The sequence below is a fragment of the Colletes gigas genome, unplaced genomic scaffold (assembly GCF_013123115.1).
Source record: "Colletes gigas isolate AHSC1104 unplaced genomic scaffold, ASM1312311v1 Colletes_gigas_Sc00029, whole genome shotgun sequence".
In the NCBI taxonomy this organism is placed as follows: Eukaryota; Metazoa; Arthropoda; class Insecta; order Hymenoptera; family Colletidae; genus Colletes; species Colletes gigas.
Window position 1 is genome coordinate 1981304 of NW_025106658.1, and position 13489 is coordinate 1994792.

General features: G+C 33.7%; 6 protein-coding genes across 10 annotated transcripts; 3 read left to right on the top strand and 3 right to left on the bottom strand.

The window, feature by feature from the left end:
- Positions 1 to 921: 921 nt before the first annotated feature.
- Positions 922 to 7908, bottom strand: LOC122401840 (spermatogenesis-associated protein 20). Of its 4 annotated transcripts, none has more exons than XM_043404231.1 (13): positions 7794 to 7908; positions 6675 to 6841; positions 5931 to 6300; positions 5705 to 5848; positions 5421 to 5510; positions 5069 to 5323; positions 4770 to 4949; positions 4488 to 4697; positions 4210 to 4402; positions 3958 to 4126; positions 3683 to 3891; positions 3182 to 3381; positions 922 to 1955 (listed from the first exon to the last, which is right to left on the bottom strand). In XM_043404231.1, exons 2-13 carry the CDS (start codon positions 6815 to 6817, stop codon positions 1659 to 1661), a joined length of 2460 nt encoding a protein of 819 aa, XP_043260166.1. In that variant the 5' UTR covers positions 6818 to 6841; positions 7794 to 7908; the 3' UTR covers positions 922 to 1658. The 4 variants fall into 4 exon arrangements, with proteins under 4 accessions (XP_043260166.1, XP_043260168.1, XP_043260167.1 ...); XM_043404233.1 differs by lacking the exon at positions 7794 to 7908 and adding an exon at positions 7648 to 7664; XM_043404232.1 differs by lacking the exon at positions 7794 to 7908 and adding an exon at positions 7391 to 7521.
- Positions 7909 to 8032: 124 nt separating this feature from the next.
- On the top strand, positions 8033 to 9476 carry LOC122401884. The gene is made up of 3 exons (XM_043404307.1): positions 8033 to 8230; positions 8807 to 9079; positions 9298 to 9476. The coding sequence occupies exons 1-3, from the start codon at positions 8206 to 8208 to the stop codon at positions 9474 to 9476; spliced, it is 477 nt and encodes a 158-aa protein (XP_043260242.1). The 5' UTR covers positions 8033 to 8205.
- A 36-nt stretch (positions 9477 to 9512) lies between these two features.
- LOC122401881 (probable protein BRICK1-B) lies at positions 9513 to 10590 on the bottom strand. Of its 2 annotated transcripts, XM_043404301.1 has the most exons (5): positions 10555 to 10590; positions 10363 to 10390; positions 9961 to 10127; positions 9802 to 9884; positions 9513 to 9678 (listed from the first exon to the last, which is right to left on the bottom strand). In XM_043404301.1, the coding sequence occupies exons 3-5, from the start codon at positions 10079 to 10081 to the stop codon at positions 9652 to 9654; spliced, it is 231 nt and encodes a 76-aa protein (XP_043260236.1). In that variant the 5' UTR covers positions 10082 to 10127; positions 10363 to 10390; positions 10555 to 10590; the 3' UTR covers positions 9513 to 9651. The 2 variants fall into 2 exon arrangements, with proteins under 2 accessions (XP_043260236.1, XP_043260237.1); XM_043404302.1 differs by lacking the exons at positions 10363 to 10390; positions 10555 to 10590 and adding an exon at positions 10302 to 10328.
- Positions 10591 to 10592: 2 nt separating this feature from the next.
- On the top strand, positions 10593 to 11415 carry LOC122401880. The gene is made up of 3 exons (XM_043404300.1): positions 10593 to 10819; positions 10933 to 11044; positions 11171 to 11415. The coding sequence occupies exons 1-3, from the start codon at positions 10784 to 10786 to the stop codon at positions 11314 to 11316; spliced, it is 294 nt and encodes a 97-aa protein (XP_043260235.1). The 5' UTR covers positions 10593 to 10783; the 3' UTR covers positions 11317 to 11415.
- A 228-nt stretch (positions 11416 to 11643) lies between these two features.
- LOC122401879 (U6 snRNA-associated Sm-like protein LSm6) lies at positions 11644 to 12148 on the bottom strand. Its single transcript, XM_043404299.1, has 3 exons — positions 12054 to 12148; positions 11874 to 11964; positions 11644 to 11792 (listed from the first exon to the last, which is right to left on the bottom strand). The coding sequence occupies exons 1-3, from the start codon at positions 12111 to 12113 to the stop codon at positions 11644 to 11646; spliced, it is 300 nt and encodes a 99-aa protein (XP_043260234.1). The 5' UTR covers positions 12114 to 12148.
- Positions 12149 to 12349: 201 nt separating this feature from the next.
- On the top strand, positions 12350 to 13245 carry LOC122401870 (replication protein A 32 kDa subunit). Its single transcript, XM_043404289.1, has 2 exons — positions 12350 to 12676; positions 12761 to 13245. The coding sequence occupies exons 1-2, from the start codon at positions 12415 to 12417 to the stop codon at positions 13243 to 13245; spliced, it is 747 nt and encodes a 248-aa protein (XP_043260224.1). The 5' UTR covers positions 12350 to 12414.
- Positions 13246 to 13489: the final 244 nt, after the last annotated feature.

A 13489-nucleotide genomic window follows, 5' to 3' on the forward strand; every position in this document is an offset into this window, starting at 1 on the left:
ATTAGAAAAATCTTCCCGGAGGAAATGTACGCGATGTACCGCGGACTCGTATCAATTAACCGAGAACGTACGCGTCGACGGTGCCCGGTGCAGCGTCGACCGGTGACTGAAAAAAACGTCGAACATCCTTGTCGACAAAACTGAACGCATGCGCGACCCCTCCGTCCGTACCTCCCTCGCTCATCCGCTTCATGACCTCCTGCATCCTCCCTCGAAAAGATCTGGAGATCCTCCTACTCCACTGTCCTCCTCCTCCTCTTCCTCTTCCACTTCCACTTCCTCTTCCTCTTCCTCATCCTCTCCTCCTCATTGCTCTGCCCCTTCGTTCCGTGTATCTTTGCACGCGTCCTCGAACCAAAACGAAAAGGAACCAGAACCAGAACCAGCCAGAAACTGTCTTCTCAAGATTCTCGAGATCTTCTCGCTTTCGTTTTCGTTCCCGTTAAACTCTACCAACGGTGCTTTCTTTTCTCTCTCCTTCAAGGTGACTTGTTTCGCGTCGAATGCAATCGCGATTTCGCTCGTAAAACCTTACGACCACGGTCGATTACAAATTCTCTTCCACGGGAACAAGTTCGTTGATGAACCATTGTCTGTACACGAGTCGAGGTCTGGGCTTGGAAGAGGATCGTCGAAAAATGTCTCTCGACGTACAAAAGATTTCTCGTCTGTATGAGTTAAGGAAAAATTAGTTAGTGGACAGAATATAATAATAATAATAATTCTTTGTTTAACAGATTGATTCTCCTTTGTACAAAGGAAAAGAAAATACAGAATTAAACTGCTTGCACCACTTACCATAATAATAATAATAATTCCTTATTTAACACGTTGATTCTCCTTTGTACAAGTTTACAAAAGAAAATTTAAACTATTTCCACCACCAGATTATACAGAGGAAACTCAGAGGATATATTCCATGCAAAAAATCTAAATTTTAAACAACCATAAATTTAGTCTCGTATCCTCGATACATAATGTTTTAATGTACAATTATTAACTAACAATTTTAGATGAACGTGTCTAGCTTACAGAGGTGGAATATCTACGGTTTCCTAAATCTGAAATTCGAGAGATCTCGTTCCGGGCTTCCTTCCCACTTTCTCCTCTCGCCCTCTCTTTCATCCTCTCTTTTCCTCTAGTGGTTTATATACTGCGTCTATTTTCGGTTGGAATTCAACGCGAGATTTTGCGGTAGGTACCGCACTACATCGCTCTCGACAAAAGTCTGTCGATGATCAAAAACCAATACTCGGGGAAAAATTATGCTGGCTCGATTCGAGATTGTAAACGTATTCTGTCATGGACCTAAATGGACTCGCGAGCCTCACCCAAAAATATCAAATATTTCAAACGAACGGGCACCACGCATTATTAGCTTCGAATAAATAATTTTTACTTCAACATCTTCGCTTTATTAAACAAAAAATAAAGTATTTACAATCGTATGTAACAAGTATTGGTTTCCTCGCTCTAGAGGTAACGATCGAATCTTTTATTATACAGTGCAGGTTGTAACGCATAGTTTAGTAAAATTTACTACACTTTACGATATGCGTAACGTACTACGGAAAAACATGCTCGCGTAAACGACATATAGATAATATTGTTTTCCTATTAGCGTAACGGATCTTTCTTCAAGAGGACTAAAGAACAGTTCAAACATCTACAAGGTTAAGTTGTTCGTTGACGAAATGTCGCTGCTCCTCTAGCATTACTACTAATCGTTCGGGATCCGTGACAGGTAAAGAGCACGTATGATGTCGACAAACATAAGCCGTTGCTCTACCATCCAAAGGCTTCATCCTGCTGAGATGTTCGTTCTTACGGAATAATATATTACTAGACTCATTGTGATCGACCAAGAAAAGAGTCTTGCCAGGTATTAGACGGTCGTACACGACGCGAAGTAAGTCGTTGGTGTCCCTCGCCCCTCGTTTCCCAGCGATATAAATCTAAAAAGCAAAATTCACATATGCTAGCATCCAGAGTTTATCAAGCTTCTAAATATACTTAGAAGCGGAGGTCACTGATTTCGTTCAAATCTTTTCTAGTAATTCTAAAGCAAAAATAAGTAGACATCGGAATAACCTGTGCCAATGCTCGACCGAACGGAGGATGGATTTTATGGTTACAAATAAGAAATAATTTAATGTCGGTCCATTAATCACTGGTTCTACTTACGTTGAAGTTCATTTCGTGTTCTATTGCACGTATACACTATGAATTTTCAAAGTCTGTATGTATTTTTACACATAGAATCACTTGTCAGGTTATACTGGAGAAGGAAACTTTTTATAAACGGTAAAAGAAAATTAATATACGTATAATAAAATTTAGTTAATTCTGTATAATAAAGGCTGCAAAGCTCAACAAAAAGACAGACGTACAAAATATTAACAGTGGGACCGTAAATGTAGAAAATGTTATTAAACTTACCTCTGCCCGACTAATTTCTTTGCACGTTGCCATTCTTTCAAATAAGACGCATGTCTCCTCGTTCTTATGCACGATTTTCTTGTTTAGGTTAATTTACGAAAAATTCATTGCTGTGTAAGACGTAGTTTTTAAACTTTCTTCTCTCGATCGTTAAATGCGCATGTCGCGCACTTTTACGAAACGTTTCACATATTTTCGTGATCCATGCCACCCGAGTCATTGTAAAAAATAAGTAAGCGAACAAATAAAACACAAAAATGAAAAAGAACTTTGGGATATCAATCTACTACGATTAACCTTGAAGTACTTATTGCGTTTCCACGAGAGGACAAAGCGTGTTTACGTCTCCGCTCCTGTTGCAGGCCACTGACTCACAGGTATTGGTCGAAAATGGCGACGAATACGGGTGACAGCCAATCAGCGGGCTGCAGCAAGAGTGGGGATACAAACACGCTGTGTCTTTCTCTCGCGGAAGGACGACAACTACGGTATGTGCTAGAGCCTATGATTTTGAACGTTAACAAATTAAAAATTCGTATTCTGTAATTATGACACATTAATTACACGGATACCCGTATCTTTTACTATCCGTGAAATAGATACCCATGATATATTAATGTTAACTATCTTCTCGGATATGTGTCTGGTTATTAACGATCTAGAATCGCCGGAAGTAGTTTGAATAAATCGTTGACCCCACAGATGCGACCTCTCCTCGTTAGTACATGAACAAATTTCATACCTGCGTTGCATCATCGTGATAGCGTACAAGCGCCAATGCTAGTTGTGGAACCGCGATGGGTCTTTGCACCAGTAATTGTCTAAATGCTCCAAAAAGACGGACGGCTTTATCCTTGAGTTCGTTGCGACCTAAGTAGTCCGCCAGTCTTAGCAAATTTTCGGCGGCAATCGAGTTACCGGATGGTTCTGCTCCATCATGGGCTGCACATAAAATTATATATTTTCCCGAGATACGTGGTCACGTCTTTCTCTTTCATTCAAGTTTTGACCCAGTATCAAAGCCGCGAGCGAAACCACCACAGCCTGATAGACTTAATGGCTGGACGTAATGAAACACTGAGCAGACCGTGCTATAAATATTTGGACACGCTCGGGTTTACTACAGAATGTAGGTTTCCTTGATTTCATAGCTCAACATGACCGCAACCACCACATATACTATACGAAACTGTGAGAATGTTAATCGTCGAGCTAAAATTATCACAAAGGTACTTAAGCATACCTTCCTTGAGTCGGAGAATTACAACGGAATCGTCCGACGTTGTTGAAAAATATCCACCGTTCGTTTCGTCCCAGAAAAGTTTATCTTGAATATCGTGTAATTTTTCGGCAAATTCCAGCCATCGTTCTTGCAAGCTAGCTTCGTACAAGTCCAGCAATCCTTTTACAACGAACGCGTAATCGTCCAGAAAACCGGATATGGGAACACTCCTAAAAATACGACATTAAGAACGCCGTTATATTACATAATTTTCATAATAACGATTTTATACTTACGTCTGTGTAATTGTATCGTTCTCACCGCGGTAACAACTACGAAGTAGCACACCTTTAGTTTCATCAAAGAGATAACGTTCGATAAATTTCGCCGCATCTGTCGCGTATTCGATATATTGTTTATTACCAACTGCCGCTCCTCCACGCGCTAAACCACTTATCATAAGGCCTGGAAATAAAATAATTATCAACGCAAGAATCCTAAAAATCCAAAATACAATAAAAAAAGAAACATTATTCGTAACTGTTTACCATTCCATGCTGTAATAATTTTATCATCCAAATGAGGTCGTGGCCTTACAGACCTAGCTTTGTATAAAATGGAACATGCCTTTTTCAAATGCGTCTTCGTTTCTTCGTTAGTTAGCTTAAAATGTTTAGCAGTGGCTTCGATTCCATTGTACACCATCAATACATTTTTTCCTGTTAATTCGCCATGAGGATCCTAAAACCAAGGAAAATCTAGATCTTTACCTGAATAATTTTAAACGTTCTGTGTGATCTTGATATTTTTAAAATATATAGCATACTTGATACTTTTTTACGTTTCCAGACTCTTTTATGTTGAAGTGATGACAAAAAATATCGGACAATTTAATGTTCTTTCCGTTTGAAATTTCTTCGTCCAAAAGCGTCTTAACTTCCGTAGCAGTCCACACATAAAACGCACCCTCCTTTTTTACTTTTGCATCAGGCGTGGGGTACGAGTCTGCATCTTCAGCACTATAAAAACCCCCTGCCTATAATAAATAAAACTATGTGTATATTGACACAAAGGGTGACAATTTTTGAAAAGCATAAAAACATTATACCTTGTGACGCAGATCTCTTGTTACATAAGTAGCTATGTCATCAACAATTTCAGCAAAAAGAACATCCTTTGTTGCAAGATACGCATCTGCATAGGACTGCATTAACTGTCCCTGATCATATAACATCTTTTCAAAATGAGGGACATGCCACTCACCATCTGTTGCGTACCTTGAAAAACCCTAATTGAAGATATATATTAAGTTACACTTAAAACTTGTTTTCAAATAATATTAATTTGTATTTTCACTGCTATTGTAAATTAGAATTAAAGTAAAGATAAATAAATTTAAATTCTTACCTGACCTACGTGGTCATGAATGCCACCATAGGACATTTTTGTCAAAGTATATACACACATATGCAGGCATTTTTTAGCAAGCTCGTCGTTAGGTCGACGCATATACATGTGAAACAAAAAATTAAAATTCACCGGCTGTGGAAATTTAGGCGATTGCATATAAGCTGATCCGAATCCACCAAATTCAGGTTCAAATTCGTTCGAAAGTTGTTGAATGCATATCTTTCTACACTCCAACGAAGGCACTTCGTGTGTCTACATAAAAAAAAATTGCTAAGCAATAATAGATATAATTCTATTACCAAAAGCAAAATATAAAATAGATGCAAAAATTTATCATTCGTTGCCTCACCTTTGACGTGTATGAAAGTTCAGAAATATTTCTTAATGTTTTCAGATTATGGGCGCCAGTTTCTACCATTGTAGATCTAAGTCGTTTCCACTATAAACCGTGAAAAGAAAAGGTTACACTTTACACATTTCCCATGCAATGTATCTATAAATTCTAAATTCAAGACTCAAGTACCCATTCATCCCTAATAAATTCCAAAAATAAAATATACGAAATGTATATTAATATCGTATACATATACTCTTCCATCTTATTATTAATAAATTAACCTTCCGTGTTCAGACCTTTTGAGCAATATTGAGCAAGATCGTCTTAAATCCAGTTTGTCTGGATGTATCTTCCGGAGGAAAGTATGTTCCACCAATTATGGGTGTTAAATCAGGGACAAGAAATACGCTCATTGGCCAACCACCATGACCAGTCATTGCCTATATTAAATATTAGTTTTTAATTTGGAACTATTTGATAATTACTATCGTCTCTTACACAGGGATACTGAATACTAGCTACCTGTACGAAAGTCATGTATATCTTATCGATATCTGGCCTTTCTTCTCTGTCTACTTTTATATTAACAAAATTCTTATTCATTATCTCAGCAATTTCCTTATTTTTGAAAGACTCTTTCTCCATAACATGACACCAATGGCACGTAGAGTATCCAACGGATAAAAAAATCAATTTATTCTCTTCCTTTGCCTTCTTTAAGGCTTCGTCGCACCATGGATACCAATCGACCGGATTAGTGGCATGTTGTTTCAAATAAGGAGATTTTTCCAAAGCAAGTCTATTAGTTGTCTCTTTTTGATCGCTCTTAGAGTTACTAGTCGAAGCCATATTTGTAGAAAAACACAGAAAAGTCAATGACTTATCTTGTATCCTATAAAATTGATTATTTACTTATTTATACAGTCGACTTTTATCCAGACCTTTATTAGTCTTGTAGACATAACAATTAAAAAGGAAAGATTTCTAATCGATATATAATCAAAATAACAACATAAAATTCTGCAAAGCAAGGAATGAAATATTTTTATAGACAGTTTCATATATAATTAAAAATTAAAAAACAATGCTGTTTTGTTTCTAAAAAAATACCTAATATATGCAAATATTAAAGTGATGAGACACTTTTGTGTATTATTTTTTATTCGATATTAAAATATACATTGAAATCAACAAGATACAAAGGGTTCCTTTTGAATGATAAAAACAGTCGTAAAAATTAAATAAATTTACATTAGAATGTACTACCTGTCTAGCCAATGTACACCGATTGATAAGGAAGAACCTTGAAGTAAATATAATTTCGCGCCTCGATTCTGACCGCACTGCTGTTTAGATAATTCGGATGTGTAGCGAAATATTGACAAAAGACAGCATCTTCCCAGTGTCATAACAAATTTGGCATGGAATTATATCTAATGGAAATTGAAGTTTTAATTACTGCTACTGTAAAAGACAAACGTTTGATATCGTAAATTTATTCGAACGAAACGTTTAACTATCGACATGTAAAACCCCATTAAAGAGCTTATTTAAAAATGTCAATTTAAAACGAAAACTATTTGTTATTCGTTACAAAAAAATTTTATATCCAATCTTTAACCAATTTACATAAATGTTATTTTAATAAATAAATGTAAAATACTATTTTACATCATATACATTTACACTCTTTCTACTTTTAAAAATAATTCGTAAAATTAATCGCGTTTGCGAAAACCACTAAAATCGAATAGAAAAGATACAACAGTAGACGTAATATGAGAAATTATGCAACAATAGGTTATCGACAATGACATTTAAAACGAAAATAATTTCTCTGTAACAAACGAAAGCAGATCAGAATAGAGTTTATTTAAAATTTCTTTACAATTGATTAACTTACGTTTATTAAATTAAAATTAACATTTTAATAGTACGCTTGATGAGCATTCAAGTAAAAAAGTGGATAAATTTATACGCACACGATTAATCACGTTCTGCATGTGTTTATTTACATGTGTAACAAAGAGAACATGGTAAACTAGTACACTGTGTGGTATGCAAATAAAAATATGAAAATGGCGGAAACTTTTGGCATGCCCGATAAATTTGCCGTCTAGCGTAAACCTATTGCTCCAAATATGTAGATAAAATATGATATGATAATGAGAAACAAAACAACCAGTATAAAGAGTATTACATTTATCAAAGAAATCTATTTTATTTGAGACAGATGTACCTAATGAAATAACAAATTTGTCCTCTGCCCGAACATTCACTTTTGAATACGCATGAGCAGACTTCAGTTATGCTCCATCACCGTAAGATGGCGAAATGCTAGTTGAAATTTTAGTTCAAATTGAACTTCAAAAGTAATGATTTTACCTTGATTTCCGAATGTTCGTTAACATTTCTATAAAGAAATGGTACACGTATCTTTGGTGCGGGTACTCGGCCAATGCAAACAAAAACAATTCGACAAAGACAAACTAACACTCGCCTTTTTTCGTGGGAGTCAAGAGAGAAAGGCTCATGTTTGCCTTCTCGCTCTTGAGCAACTGAAATCCGTGACGGGTACGCCGTCTGGTAACACTCATTGGACCAATGATTGGCCAAATGCGCATCCCTCCTGCGCATAAAAGTAGAAGTGAAACATAAAACCGATGATTCTATCGTTTCTACGTGAACGGTATTATTTTTTAAGGATAGCGTTCATATTTATGTCTAATTTTGAATTATTTTAATAATAATAAAACTGTAAACGTGATTTATTCAGTTAGTGTTTTATTGTAAAAATATGAATTTGCCAAGGTTCTCTTCCGGTATGAATCGAATATATTAGTTGTTAATCTATGATAAAATTAATTGAAGTTATATAATAATGAAATATTCCTAAACAATATAAGTTGTAAAATAGATAGTGAATTAAATCAATTCAATAAACTTGGAATTCTGTGAATTAGGTCAATGATGTATATTATATTTAATGTAAATATTTGTTTTGTTATATAGAAAATTCTTAATTATATAAGCTTTACGCTTTAAATTCAACTTCTCGTTTATTCTAATCCAAGCATATGAAATTATCGTCAACTGTATAACTCTCATATTATACTTGTACATAATTATGAATTCCATATCTAATTGCTGTTAAATAAGTAATTCATATATATCTTTGTATTGTATACAATAAAATTATTCAATTGTATTTTTATTACAAGAGCTTAAGAAAACAAGTTTTTAGACAAATTTGAATTTGATATGCAAAACCTGTATTCTCACTGCATTCAAACAACTTATATCCTAAGGAATAAAGTATTTTGCATATTTTTTGGGGCTGTTTGTAATTCTTATTAAAATAATTCATATACAAAAAATTAAACATGTTTCTGTTTTAGTAAGAGATAAACCTAATTATTATGCTAAACCAGAAGGAACGGATCCTTTCCAAAAACTTAGAGCTGTCACAGCAATAACTTTCAAATCATCTGTATTATTTGCATTGTATGATGCATATTTGGTTTGCCGAGCTCCAACAATGCATCAAGCTGCAATCAATGCGGCACGTATAATATTACCAATAAATTTTGGAGCTCTATATTTGACATCTGCTATATACATATCAACACGTATAAGAGAAACAGATGATTTAGGAAATTATGCTATTGGTGGTATGTAAATATATTCCCCATATATATTGTATTACATATAATTAATATATTCATTGTCCATTGATCTACATGTTATCTAACAAGTTTCGATTCAGGAATCTGTTGAATATAGGACTACCATCTGTTCAATTAATCTAACTTTCTATCGCTTCGTATAATGATTTAATTTTTCATCGGACTAAAAATAATGTGTATTAAATAGATAATTTTACTTTCAGCGATCGCTACTGGTCCGGTAATTCATAGGATACTCAAATGTCCCTTCTTCAATACCGTACAACTGACGATACTACTTGCATTTTGCGCAGTGAGCTACAAGGGATTACAAGAAGACGGACAGTCTGGATATTCATTAGGTAATCGCTGGGCTGGTAGCACTATGCAACACTATGAATAGGATGATTATTAAAACAATCAGTGGAATATTGTACTAGTTTATTTGTAATACTATAGAATTCATGATTAAAATATAATATATACAATTATTGTCTTTAATGTTTATTTATTACTATATAATTCCAATACATACAAAAATCTTGAAACTAAAAATAGTTGTTTAGCCAATATTTAATTTACGTTAATGTTTCTCCTTTTGTAACCTGTGCAAGTAATAATTATACTCGTAAATTACAGTTATATTATAAATGCAGATAAGTTTATGTCAATGTTTATAAATTTGATATTCATCACATTATGCAATTAAATTATGAATAATGACTTACACATGCTTCGAGATACTCTATTCTTCTTTCAAGTGTAGTGAGTTTTTCATTAAGAAAAGCTATCCGTGATCTGCAGGACATATCTAATGAAATAAAGTATGTAGTTTTATTACTTTATTTTATATCCAGATGGTTCGCTTAATAATTTAATCGAATTACCAAAGGAATTAAGAAACTCGGTTATTTTCTTAATGCTACCAGTTATAACTTCGATATATTCTCGATTTGCCCAATCTTGTTGAATTTGCTTTTGTATAGCTTCCCGATGTACAGCGGCCATTTTTGACACTATGTTTAAGCAGTGCAACTGACGCGTTATGTTATTTCTGAAAATATGTATGTATTAAATGTCAAAACAATTATAACACGGAACATACTATTTATCAACAGTTGTCATTGCGGCTCTTTAAATTTGAGTTCTTTAGTTGAAAAATCCATATAAAAAACGGATTCTTCCAAACATAAAATTTAAAATCATGATTACTGTATAGGTAACGCACAAAAATTTAGCGGCCAAATGATCAATTTATGCATATTCTAAAGGAATACATGCAAACACACCTGATTTTATACAATCATCTACAATAATTTGTAGGGGACACTAGAGACATTTCCCTAGCGCCTAGGGAAAGTCCCTAGATGGAGTTGGCGTGGCAGCCGTGTAGAGCGCCACGCTACGACAGTCGGAATAAAGCTCTGAGACAAGGAACACGTGTCGTATTGATATTCCCGTTATCCCTACGCATCCCTATAAATTCGTGCCGTCTAAGGGAAAAATCACCAACATCGCTGGTAAAGAGCATAATTGTTCCCTATACGCGTCGCATCTAGTAACATCTAGTAACACTGTTAGCTATGCTCGATTTTGCATCATAGTTACTTCTGGCATACAATCTTGAATTGACGTTACAGATATATTGTTATATAAATATCCAGAATAGCTATCATTTTGAGCATATAATTGCACTATTAATTTCATAAAATGTTACGTTTAATTCTAAATAAAATTTTAACACAGGTACGTATAACAATTATCAATGAGTTGATCTGTTTGTACAAAAATGTTTTAATTTTATTTCCCTCTTATTAAATTGCTCTATTGCTTTAAAAATGATAAATTAATTATTTTAGAAAGGAGAATTAACGCAATTACGATTTCTATGTACAAAAACGAGCAAGCAATCTGCAATGAATTCAAACGTTCCTGGACTGAGTGACAAATGCGTTAAAGTTCCAAATGCACGTAAGACACGAATATATTATCATTTGGTAACATTTTTGCACAATTTGTAATAACTTGTGAGAATCTTATATCGAATAATTATAATTTTGTGCACTATAGAATTTAAAAAAAGACTTTATTTTACAGCTGTAGGTCCTGGTGCTGCCAAGGATAAAGAATACAAAAATCCAGAATATTTTTGTTATCACGTAGACAGTTTTGGAGAAGCAGAAGTAGAATTAGAAAAACATAGATTACCAGCACCTTCTAATAAAGTACCTTTTAATCGATAAATAGACTACTTTAATGTTTTTGTTTGTGAAGATTTACGCAAGAGATTAGAATAAATTAAATTAAATAGAAAAATGATTATGACGATGAATAAACTATTAGTAGAAATCACTAATAAAAACTACCAATCTATTCAAGAAAATGTTTTTTCACCACAGTTAAGCGATAAGACAAAAGAAACTAAGGAAAGTAAAAAACAGAAATTGGAAGAAGTTAAAGGTACACAAGCTGAAGACGGTGTTCGCAATGCGCAAACATCTAGCGAAATCCAAATTTGGTGACTAAAGATTTCAATTAAAACGCGATACAAATTATACATTTATTTTTACTTAAGTTTTACGTTTTTGTGTGCTGATATATAATACATTATTACCACGTATAAAAGCATCGCCATATTTGTCTTTTAACTGGCCGTTCACATATTCTTCGGTTTGTTCAAGTGCAATATTCATGTAACCATCGAGACATGCTAAAACACCTATCAAATTTAAACGATATTAATGAAAAAAATGCTTCAGATCTTATTGTAATTTGTTTAAGAATTAAATACAAATGTCACCTCTATAATCTATACCACTATTTAACTTCACAACAACAGGACGACCATGGATCTGTTGAATAAATTGAGATAATGCTTCCTTTCGACTCATCTGTAAATAAATATGCAGTATGAAATGTAAATGTTTATTTATTATGTTTATTAAAATATATTTCTTTTAATATTTCTTTTAGCTTGTACCTCGCATTTGTTAATTATTGTATACAGTGTTTTATTTTTGTTTATAAAATTTAGAACCATACACTATCGTTTCACATTTATAACTAACCAGTGTCATAAACAGTGACCAACAGCTGACAAGAAATGTCCTATCGTTGGTAAATTTTCACAAATCTGGTGAATCTTTCAGAAGCAATAATTTTACAATTAAATTCCCTATTAAAACACGCAACGAGATATCCCTAATTTTATTTATAGTTTCCTCTCATAGTGTAAACCATAATCCGCGGTTATAGTACACCTGCCGACATTCGCGCGCAAATTCTGTTTGGTTTTGCGTATTATTGTGCTAGTCTCATATTTGAATCAATTAAATACTGTCATGTGGGCGACTAATTTAGATAATAGCGTGAGTTTTGAAGGCGGATTTTTGGATAATAGTAAGAAAGCTTCACAAAGTGACCCAAAAACTCGAAGAGTGCAAACTATTGCTCCTGTCATGATACGACATTTACTCACTTACCCTGTGGCCGAGGAAGTAAAAATGTGGAATATTACTACACGTATGTTTTCGATTGTTGGAATAATAAGAAACTTCGAGGAAACAGCAACAAAAATGGCATACGACGTAGAAGATCAGACAGGTTCGGTTTAATATATAAATTTTTGTATTTTATAGTTATTGTTTATTAAGAATATATGAAAATCAATTGTCTTATCTTGTTCAGGTACGATAACTACACTGAAATGGTTAGAAGCAGATAAGAAAGCATCCGGTCTTCTTATGGAGACAAACATATACGTTAACATTATTGGCTTGCTCAGAGAACAGAATGAGAAACGACACTTGCTTATTTTGAAACTAAAACCATTGGTAAATTTGAACGAGTTGACGACTCATCTACTCGAAGTTACTTATTTCATGTTAAAAGCTGAAGCAATGGTGAAAAATGAGTCAGGAAGCAATCAAAAGACTGATACAAATCAAGGATCGAGCGACGATAATCTTTATTACGGAATGTCGAAAGATCAAACACTAGTTTATAGAATTATTCAAGCACAAAATGCTACCGAATCTGGCATCGAAAGATGTGATATTAAAACCCAAGTACCAAGAAAAATGTTAACAGAAGTAGATGGTATATTAGATTTCCTTGTTTCCGAAGGTCACATATACACAACTAGTACTGATGACCATTTTAAAACAACTTAAGTTTATGTATTACCATGGTAAATTTGTAATAAAAGATAGTACTAATACATTTTTTGCATATTTAGTTTAACATCACATCGGAGATAGATATTTAATTTTGTTTTGTTTTCGTTTGCATACTCTTGTATCCTTAAGAATACTATACTATCATTATGATGTAAATATATTTGTATATATACATATGTACATGTAAACATAGGTTAGTTTTGTACTATTATATCTTTTTTCAACATGAGTGTATTTA

Excerpts from the sequence above, each read along its gene's own strand:
- LOC122401840 (XM_043404231.1), bottom strand. The coding sequence starts at position 6,817 with ATGACACTGGGAAGATGCTGTCTTTTGTCAATATTTCGCTACACATCC. Across the intron at positions 5,511-5,704 it reads TGCTCAATATTGCTCAAAAG|TGGAAACGACTTAGATCTAC; the intron begins GTCTGAACACGG and ends CACGGTTTATAG. Across the intron at positions 5,324-5,420 it reads AACTTTCATACACGTCAAAG|ACACACGAAGTGCCTTCGTT; the intron begins GTGAGGCAACGA and ends TTTTTTATGTAG.
- LOC122401884 (XM_043404307.1), top strand. The coding sequence starts at position 8,206 with ATGAATTTGCCAAGGTTCTCTTCCG. Across the intron at positions 8,231-8,806 it reads TTTGCCAAGGTTCTCTTCCG|TAAGAGATAAACCTAATTAT; the intron begins GTATGAATCGAA and ends TTTCTGTTTTAG. Across the intron at positions 9,080-9,297 it reads AGGAAATTATGCTATTGGTG|CGATCGCTACTGGTCCGGTA; the intron begins GTATGTAAATAT and ends TTTTACTTTCAG.
- LOC122401881 (XM_043404301.1), bottom strand. The coding sequence starts at position 10,081 with ATGGCCGCTGTACATCGGGAAGCTATACAAAAGCAAATTCAACAAGAT. Across the intron at positions 9,885-9,960 it reads CGAGTTTCTTAATTCCTTTG|ATATGTCCTGCAGATCACGG; the intron begins GTAATTCGATTA and ends TTATTTCATTAG. Across the intron at positions 9,679-9,801 it reads TAGAGTATCTCGAAGCATGT|GTTACAAAAGGAGAAACATT; the intron begins GTAAGTCATTAT and ends TTACTTGCACAG.
- LOC122401880 (XM_043404300.1), top strand. The coding sequence starts at position 10,784 with ATGTTACGTTTAATTCTAAATAAAATTTTAACACAG. Across the intron at positions 10,820-10,932 it reads TAAATAAAATTTTAACACAG|AAAGGAGAATTAACGCAATT; the intron begins GTACGTATAACA and ends TAATTATTTTAG. Across the intron at positions 11,045-11,170 it reads CGTTAAAGTTCCAAATGCAC|CTGTAGGTCCTGGTGCTGCC; the intron begins GTAAGACACGAA and ends TTTATTTTACAG.
- LOC122401879 (XM_043404299.1), bottom strand. The coding sequence starts at position 12,113 with ATGGTTCTAAATTTTATAAACAAAAATAAAACACTGTATACAATAATT. Across the intron at positions 11,965-12,053 it reads CAATAATTAACAAATGCGAG|ATGAGTCGAAAGGAAGCATT; the intron begins GTACAAGCTAAA and ends ATTTATTTACAG. Across the intron at positions 11,793-11,873 it reads TAGTGGTATAGATTATAGAG|GTGTTTTAGCATGTCTCGAT; the intron begins GTGACATTTGTA and ends TAAATTTGATAG.
- LOC122401870 (XM_043404289.1), top strand. The coding sequence starts at position 12,415 with ATGTGGGCGACTAATTTAGATAATAGCGTGAGTTTTGAAGGCGGATTT. Across the intron at positions 12,677-12,760 it reads CGACGTAGAAGATCAGACAG|GTACGATAACTACACTGAAA; the intron begins GTTCGGTTTAAT and ends TATCTTGTTCAG.